Here is a 9740-nt window from a genome sequence, read left to right as displayed (position 1 = left end):
AAAGGAAAGGACCAAAATTACCACTTGAGCCTGAATGGGCAACAACTAAATAGGGGGTATGTCTGATCTGTGAAGAGAACACGAACCTGTGTTTCTGAAGAAAGTGATAGTATTTAAATGGCTCTTATGTTTGAGTTGATGGTCCAATTTGAACATAGTTGGTGCTTTTATACTTTCAAATGAAGACCTTTAATCTTATTTGCAGATAGTTTATTTCTATAAAGTACAGCACTTTTGATATTAGTACGTGTCTTTAACAGCAATTTATTTTAGAGCTAACTAGCAGAGATACCTGGCATTGCTCGTGTTACATGCGATTGAAGAATTAGACTTTTCTGTTATATTTTCTCTAATGAACTGGAATACCTATGATTCGAATTTCATCAAAATTGCAGATGAGGGTTCTTTCCCTCTTTACACATCCTAAAAAAATTATAATCATGACACATGTATCCCATACTATTGATCTTTATGTGCAGAATCCAAAATTCCAGTCTTATGGAACCTATTAAAAGGGTTTTGCTCCTGAAAAATGGATGTCATGGAGCTCTAAAATGTGGGAGTTAAGGCCCCTATTGAGGGTGGGTGTTTTAATGTCAACCAGAGAAGTTGAATTTTTGAGAATCTTTTTAACTTGGGTCTTATATGTATTGTTCGAATTTCTTTGAAGTAGAAAATATATGTATGTTCACTGAGTTTGTAAAAGAGAGCAAAGCTACAGGAAACCAAAAGATGAATGATCACAATAAGCAGTCAGCTACCCTACCCTAGTCGTTACTACTGTCCAATGTAGAATTCTTCACTATACAGGTGACAGGCACAGCCGTAAGATGCATTACGGATCTATATCAATTGGAAGGGCACATAAAGATCAATAGTATGGGATACATGTGTCATGATTATAATTTTTTTAGGGTGTGTAAAGAGGGAAAGAATCCTCATCTGAGCTCATATTACCTTATTTCTTCACAAAGCCATTCACATCTTAACTTGTCCAACCAGAATACTGAGCCACTCTTTCTGCATAAGTAAATAGTAAATTAATAAATAGTATATCTTATTGCAAGAACCAAATAAATTTGATAACATTTACAAATTGTAATATATAAACAAATATTTGACGGACGTCTAACTGAGGAAGCGCCAGCAAGTTGGAGTTTCTGTTTCGACGGGAATTTTTCAGATTTTTTTTTCACAGTGCTCTTGGAAATGCTCTGGACTATCTTTTTAACAAAAAAAAAAAAGTTTGTAAAAAATGATGTCCTCCCCCCACTGATTTTGTGGGCACTACGTACGATGATTTTTTTGTGGGTAGTGCCCTTAAAAGCTATAGAAGCCTTTTCGGTAAAAAAAAAAAGTAAATATTTTCAGACGAACAGGTGTGTGATTAAAGGAAGATTTGACTGTTGTTTCTAGCATATCCCATGACATCCTTCCTAGTTTCTTACTCTGACAAGTATTGATGCTTTTCAATATTTTCTCCCCATTCATATCATAATCTTATTCATGCTATGAAAACAGTTTTTTTGAAAATTCATGAGTTTTATCATCCCTAAACTGGGATATGCTAGAAACAACAGCCAAATCTCCTTTAAATCACACATCTTCGTCAGAAATAATTACTTTTTTTTTTTTTAACTGAAAAGGCTTCTCCTATAGTTTTTAAGTGTTTAGTGTCCCCAAAATCAGTTCGGAGAGGGAAAGGAGGTGACATCATTTTTTTTTTACTAAAAAGATAGTCCAGACCATTTCCAAGGGTACCATGAAAAAAAAATCTGAAAAATCCCCGTATAAACGGAGAAATGTCAACTTAGTGTTTCCAAAGTCGCTAAGTATTTATTTATTGATATGAACTTATCAAATGCCACCAAATGTTTTCAACAGTAAACATAGAACGTACAATAAATAAATAAATAAACAACACACACTCACCTGGAAATTGAAAAGTAGAAATATGTCCGACATTTCCATTTATATCACTCTATATCTTTAATACATTTAAGAGTACATAAAGTTAAATACTCTGTGTATCAGGAGAGTGTATGACTTACGAAAGACGTTGAATCTAACGTCTAAAAAAATTTTTTTTTTCCAGAGAAGTTTTTTGCATTTTTCAAACTAGCTCGAAGTTTGTATTAAGTACAGGAAATTTCGATGAGGGTAAACGAGGTTAATTTTCTAGATGTAAATAAATTCACTTTAAAATAGAGTTACTTTAATAACAGAGTAAATTTTATTTTTCTGTTGCCTAACTTCTTAATGTCAATTGCCAAGTTTAATTTTTAAAAAAAATTTGTAGTGAACTTTCACCTAACACATTCCTAATCAACAAATATTTACGCGATTATAACGGGATCCAAAACTTTGCAAAAAAAGGAAAAAAACAAAATATGAACTGTTAACGGAATTTTCAATATTTTCGTTACTGCCTTTTTAGTAAAGATAAACACAAAATAGAAACAGATCTTAAGATGGTTTGATAATGAAAATAACAATAATATTGTATTAAAACTAATTAAAATCGAATTTAAACAAAGTCTCTCAATGAATGAAGCTGAAACGAAGGGTAACGTTATATCAATTTAATGATGCAAGGGCGAGTTATGTTTCTTCAGTGTTAACAGCTTTTGCCGCAAGAGGCGCTTCCATAGCAGGAAGTCGTAAGCTTTCCATTTTGGACTTGAATTGCTTATTTTCATCAACCATTTCATTACATTTATTGGGTCTTCAACTGATAACAGAAGCATCCATGACATCTGGTGGCACTTTGCAGGTAAATGTGAAGTCAAATGAAACTATAAACATATGATATATAGCCTTTTACCATCTGTCTGTTGTAGAATATCTCTCTTTTTGCTGCCACAGGGCGTGTCGTTTCTCTTTGGTTTGTTATTTACTGTGTTAAGCTATTTAGCAAACCCTTTACATAAACTTTAGAATAAAATTCAATGTTATTACATTCTATATTTATTTCCTACTTTGATCGATTGCAAAATTTTAATTTCTTTCCTCAATAAACAATTAATTAATCCGTTTTCAAATCTCCTTTATTGTTGAAATGTTCGTTATTCCATCAACTTTGTGTAACAGAAAACTATTTGTTTTAGTTCTGTTATATTTGTATACGATTAATTATTTGTATTCACTGGGTCATTTAATATGACTATAAAATGTGAATAAGTATGTTAGTGTGGCATAAACTGAAGAAATATATTTTTTATTTCGGAGTACTCATTGGAGAATTATCAGTATCATATTTCAATTCTCTTTTTTTTTTCTCTCTCTTTTCCGAAATTGACTTTTGCCGACGCGAGATACCATCTTTTTTTTCTAATTGTAGTAAATACTTTTGATATTTTTCTAGCCAGTCTAGTTCTCAAGTGATCATCCCTAGTTACAGAAAGATTTTTTATTCATTTCTGTTTTCTTTCTGTACATTTCTTCGTCTCTCCATTTTGACATTTCTTTTTGTTTTCATACGTCATATTTTCTGTAACGTTATAAATATTTATTGATTATTATCACCGCCAGTGTTTTTTTTTTTAAACTTCGTAACGAAGATTAAAAATAAAACAAACAAAACATTATTTTATTCTGTCATATTATGTCAACTTAACAAACTATAAAATCTGTTTAGTTTAGATTTCTACGTAATTTGTAGTTCGGATCTACTGAGTTTCAACATTAATATTCAACAGATCTGTTTTGAAAAATCAGCAGGTGTTTTTATTTTATTTTGTACGACTTTTTTTTTTTGTCACTTGTCAAACTATTCATTTTGTATTTATTTACTGTTTTATTTTAAAGTATGTTTTCGCTCCTCCTATTCCCCGTACCAGCTCTTACTAACAGGATTAGTACGCTAAGTGAATATGTAAAGAAAGTGTCAGTAATATAGTGATATCGAATTGATATGTTAATTTTTGATGAGACTTAGAATTTATAACGGAAGCGGAAAAAACACTGTTGTACAAAATATTAATTCGAAACTCGAGTGTTATTTTATTAAATGGTATTAATAGAAAAGAGAGTTTAATGACAGGAAAATAAATTAATTTTTATTTTCTATAACCTTCATCCGAGAAGGATCAGGGTTCGTAAACCCTGGTCCTCTTAAATCTGGTACTAAGGATGATGGTTGCTTAGGTTGATATTGTTGATGTTTAGTTTGGCGGTTTATATTTGAAGGGAATATGTAGTCAGAAGAAACATGGATGTCAGTTATAGAAAAGGCTTTAGCGAAATTCTTAAAATGGTGTTTGTGTGTGAGATATAGTTGAAAGGATAAGACGTGCGGAGGCGAATCCAAAGAATAGTGAGCAATTAGATTTGATAAGTTGGGAGACACTGTTTTAATATGTGTAGAAGAGAAGCGGTCGCTTGATCTGCTAGAAATGAGAACGCATCCTCTTTTAAACCACAGTGCTGGTATATGAAAATGATGATCACGGCTGGATCGCCTTTGATCATAGGTCTACTCGGTCAGGGCTAAATTGATGAATAACAATACAATAACAGGCAGAAAATAAAAGGGGATTCCGTGCATCAGTGGGCCAGTGGTTGTAGAGCAGTATTAGTATAATGTCAGATGGATGGCATAATTTTTTATGCAGTTCAAATTATATATGTAATAGGTTCAAATCTCAGTTGTAAGAATAATTCTCTAATTGCAGCTCGTAGAATGTCAGAACAGCTCAGAGTTGAATTATTTTCAACCTTGAAGAATAAGCCTAGTCTTTGTAATGTTTTACTTTTGTCTGTGATGTATGCGTTTGTAGAAGAAAAAGAACAACAACAAAACAATCAGAGATTGAAAGGTCTAAAGAAGACAAGAAGTTCCTAGCTACATGTTATGGAGTAATTTGTAATACTGTGAGAATGTTTTTTTTTTTTGTACAGTGTCTATATTTTAATGATGAATAGAATTAGTTTGTTATTTCTGCCATTCTTAAACAATTTTAGAAAATTCACAACTAGTTTTTTAATGAAATAGATTTCAAACACAGCTGATTCTGTTTTTTTCTTTCTGTATTGAAATATACTGTTCTGTTCTATTCCCACTTACCTTATTCAGGATGATTTACATCACACAATGGAGATTTTAACAGTTTATGGAGATATGCATGTATAGATGTTGAGTTATATCAACATCATTTAAAGTCCATTTTCCATGGTGTCATGGGTTGGACGGCTTGCGAGGAACTGGCAAGGCCTGGGGCTGCACCAGGTTCCCTAGTCTGTTTTAGCTTGGTTTCTCTGGCTGGATGCCCTTTCTAAAGCCAACCACTTCACAGTCTGTTGGGTGATTTTTATGTGGCACCAGCACCCATACCAATGCTTTTTACATGACGCACACAGGAGATCAAGGATGAATGAAGAATAGTGTTATCTCATGAGGAATGTTTGAATTTAAAGATAACAACAAGCAGATTATTAATGTAGAGAAGTGAAAAAATGTAGAGTATTTAACCAAATTCTAAATACACTTGAATCAACCCACTGCAATGGATTATAGTATATCATCATCATCGTTTAACGTCCGCTTTCCATGCTAGCATGGGTTGGACGATTTGACTGAGGACTGGTGAAACCGGATGGCAACACCAGGCTCGAAAAATATAAACATATAAATAATTGTAGTATATAATAAAAAATGAAATAAGTATATAACAAAAGAGCTTTGTTTAGAATTTCTCATGCCAATCACAGCTGAAAGCTTTGCTGATATCAAGAGCAATAACTTTATTGAAGTTTTCAGGGGAAAGACACCATTGTTGTGTAAGAAAGCAAACCGTGGAAACTCTATTAGTGATAATTAAAGAGGAAAAGAGTTTCAAGGTAGAGACGGAGGTGATTTCTCATGATCATTCCCATCAACTTTGAAATATCTGAGCCACTGAGGGAGCCTATATATGGTCGCTCAACCAGCTAGACACAGCAGCATAATTCTCTAAAATTGTACCATTGATTTTAGAAAAGAAGAACAGATTATATAATATAGTCCTATATATAAAAAAAATTACAGATGGCCATGTCTAGAGTGCTGTTGACCATAAGTTTGTTCAATCAGAACTGACTGGGGTTAAACAGTAACAACAACATATATTGAGAGTATGCACTATAAATTGATAGAGGCTAAGGTGCAAAAAGTTATCTTCTGTGTGGAAGAAGCATTGTGTTACATGCTCCATTACAAGTTTGATGGTTTGGTCACTTTACATGTTAGTTTAGCCATGTATTATTACAGAGTGAAAACTGGAACATAACCAACTTACTGTATCCGGCAGAATTGTATTAGCAGTAGTGAGGGAAGTTTGCTTGAAGCAGTCCCCAGTTGGGGATATGTTGCTTGTGCATTTTTGTATGATAGCCAGATGAAGAAGGGCAATGATCATAATTTTTGCTGGTCCTCCCAGCTGGTGAGATTGATGTGATTGATGTTTATTTAGCTTGGATATCTAGGATGATCTGTATGAAAAATGTGACCTGGCTGGAAGTTCCAAGGAATTGTAATCTTGACAGGAAAGACTGGCTGAAATGTTTACTTGAGATTCAGCTCATGAGACAAAATAAAGGTGATCCTGGATGTTGAGGGTATGCAGTTAGCTAGTTCAAAGGAGTAGTTACCAATTGTAGTAAAAATGATAAATGTAAAGGCATAGTTGCAGATTTTTGGTAAGTGGACCATTGCCATCAGTTAAATGGCTTTGTTTTGGATGTAGTCTGGGATATTTTTGAGTGTGTGTGTGGAGCTGTAGCACTGTCACATGTTTGTGAGCAGTGCTTCAGGGTGGATTTTATTTGAGCTTTGTAGATGGTTGCTAACCATTGATAAAGCTCAAATAAAACCCACCTAATCAGTTCTGAAGTATTTCTTATCTCTGATGAAGGTTTGTTGATATCAAGTGCAATAACATTGATTTAGTCAAAGTTTGGGAGAGTGGGACTTGGAGTAAATATCTCCAGTAGATCTGGCTCTACAGAAGCCACACTGGTGTTTGTTAAATGGGAGAAAGAAAAAGAACGAAGGAGTGTCAGTGCAATAAAGAAGGTGATTGTTAACAATTAGCTGTTACCATTACTTTTGATATGTTACGAAGTTGGCAGTGTTAGTGATATTGCCCTTTTGGGGAATGGAACATGCTAACATACTTTCAATGATTTGAAGAGATTCTTGGACAGGGAGAGGTGTCTATGACAATAGCAGCTGTTGATATTTCCTTCAAGTATTCTATGTTTTGTACACCTGCAGCATGAATACTTGGCTGGATTATGTGGAGGATAATCTAAATCACTCTCTTGTATCTGATAGGTTGACTTGGTTTCAAGAGTAGCTGATATAGCTAGGATGGAAAACTCCCTAATTAGCTGAGATGAAAAATTGGAAAAGTTTTTAGGGCAAAGATGAGATTGTTGTTGAGTAACTCAGATAATCTCTGAATTTTTCTATGGCACTAAAAGTGTAATCCACAGACCCAATACTTCAAATATGCAATGTTTTAGCCTAGTTAAGGATTACACTGCAAACTTTGAGATGCAGTAGTTTATTGTATGAAGTGCAGTGGACATGTTGCATTTTCTGATCAATTTGATCTGTTCCTGTAGGTACTAGTGGCGTCGACAGTAGAGACCAGAAAAAGGGATTTGGTTTAAGTTTGACAATTGTTGGTCCTTTGTAGTGTGTTTCCAAACAGTGTTTGGTGGCTTATGAGGTCATTGAAGCTGCTGTTATTTTTGTTTACAAGTTTGTTGTCATTGTGAAAGGGATTGTGTTCTGAAGATGGTAGTATAGTAGTATTCTGGAATGCTATACACATGTTGAGGTTGTAAAAATAGAAAAAAGGAAAAAATAACTGAGTAAATCATTGTGTGTTGATGTTAAGTGATCTGCAATGATTGAATGGCTACATAGGTACAGGTTGAGGTGATTAAGCTGTGAAGACAAGGCAGGAAGTAGACAAGTTGTCTATTTTTGTTATTCTTCAGCAATTTTAGAAAATCCACAACTAGTTTTTAATGAAATAGATCTCAAGCATGACTGATTTTTTTTCCTTTTTATATTAAAATATACTGTTCTGTTGTGTTCTACTCACACCTATCTTATTCATCATTATCATAAATCCATTTTCCATGCTGGCTTTGGTTGGATGATTTGCCAGCATCTGGCAGTCTAAGTCAAGCTCCAGTGTCAGCTTTGGTATGGTTTCTACAGTTGGATTCCCTTCTTAATGCCAACCACTTTACAAAGTGTACTGAGTGCTTTTTTGTGCCACCAGCATTAGTGAGGTTGCCAAGTAATTTGCAAGACAAAAATGAAGAACAAGGAAAAAGCTTCTGCTACTAAATGATGATTGTTGGGGCAGGTAGCTTTATGTCAAGTGTTGAAAGGCTAAAGTATGATAGAGAGACAAGAATAGGTATCTTGCTATAGAGGGATACATAGCTACTACACATATAGGAGTGGGGTAGGAGTAGTTAGGAAGGAGATAAAGATGCTAGCGATGGTATGTCAGAACAAACTCTCAAGGTACAAGAAGGTGAGCATAAGAGAGGATACAGATAGTGGATCAGGGGAGGGAGAGTGAGTACTCTCAGTGTATAGTGAAATAGTAACAAGGCACAGGAGTGGCTGTGTGGTAAGTAGCTTGCTTAGCAACCACATGGTTCCGGGTTCAGTCCCACTGCGTGGCATCTTGGGCAAGTGTCTTCTACTATAGCCTCGGGCCGACCAAAGCCTTGTGAGTGGATTTGGTAGACAGAAACTGAAAGAAGCCCGTCGTATATATGTATATATATATATATATATATATATATATATATGTATGTTTGTGTGTCTGTGTTTGTTCCCCCACCATCGCTTGACAGCCGATGCTGGTGTGTTTACATCCCCATAACTTAACGGTTCGGCAAAAAGAAACCAATAGAATAAGTACTAGGCTTACAAAAGAATAAGTCCTGGGGTCGATTTGCTCGACTAAAGGCGGTGCTCTAGCATGGCCGCAGTGAAATGACTGAAACAAGTAAAAGAGATAGAGATGGGGGCAGAGGATGTAAGGTGAGAGAAAGAAGTGGCTCAGGAAGGATAGATCAGAAGATAGAGTGATGATGTGCAAGGTGCAGGAGTGATGAGGAGGGAAGTGTAAGGGTACATAAAGGTGATTTTAGTGAGGCTGGTGTCAAGATGCTAAGCCCCATGGAGGAGATGACAAAGGACCAAGATGATAGTGATTTGCTGTGCTTGAGAAGGCCTGTCCACCTCAGCAAAAATTATGTCCTAAAAGCATTCTGGTTATACTTGTAACTCATTCTGCCTCGTCAAGCATACCTCATTTCATTCCTCTAACAACCAACCCTTCATCACTCCTCTGTCTATGGGCAGTATTGGCACATATTACTCCTCTTCCTGTCTTTGTACTACCTGTTACTTCCTCCCCATTATCCTCCCTTCCCCATCCATATTTTCAGTGATTTCCTTTCTGTACCTTTAGTTATCTCTCTCCTCTGCCATGCTCCATTTAACACCTCCCATATCTACTTTCATTCTCAGCACCCTCTTATATATGCCATCCACCCACTGTCATATTGTAAACTGAAAATCTTTGAATTGAAAAAATATTTTTTCTTACCTGATTCAATAATTGTATCAGGTATATATAAGGGCTAGTTGTGTGTGTGATCATCATCATTGTTTAATGTCTACCTTCTATGCTGGCATGGGTTGTGTGTATATATATATATAT

General features: G+C 35.0%; 1 protein-coding gene and 1 long non-coding RNA gene across 3 annotated transcripts in view; one reads left to right on the top strand and one right to left on the bottom strand.

Annotated features, from left to right (window-relative positions):
* Window positions 1-2574, bottom strand: part of LOC106880466 (uncharacterized) — a 40344-nt gene extending 37770 nt beyond the window's left edge. The window contains exons 1-2 of the long non-coding RNA XR_001410750.2: window positions 1933-2574; window positions 958-1020 (exon numbers count right to left, since the gene is read on the bottom strand). This is a non-coding gene — a long non-coding RNA (uncharacterized LOC106880466). The remainder of the gene's footprint in view (window positions 1-957; window positions 1021-1932) is intronic.
* A 49-nt stretch (window positions 2575-2623) lies between these two features.
* The window catches only part of LOC106880462 (vacuolar protein sorting-associated protein 4), a 31558-nt gene continuing 24441 nt past the window's right edge, over window positions 2624-9740 (top strand). For both annotated transcript variants that reach the window (XM_014930390.2, XM_014930389.2), the window contains exon 1: window positions 2624-2773. In XM_014930390.2, coding sequence (XP_014785876.1) covers window positions 2750-2773 — 24 coding nt within the window. In that variant the 5' untranslated portion in view covers window positions 2624-2749. The remainder of the gene's footprint in view (window positions 2774-9740) is intronic.

Source organism: Octopus bimaculoides, chromosome 4 (assembly GCF_001194135.2).
Source record: "Octopus bimaculoides isolate UCB-OBI-ISO-001 chromosome 4, ASM119413v2, whole genome shotgun sequence".
NCBI classification, from domain to species: domain Eukaryota; kingdom Metazoa; phylum Mollusca; class Cephalopoda; order Octopoda; family Octopodidae; genus Octopus; species Octopus bimaculoides.
This window is presented reverse-complemented; position numbering and strand designations above follow the sequence as displayed.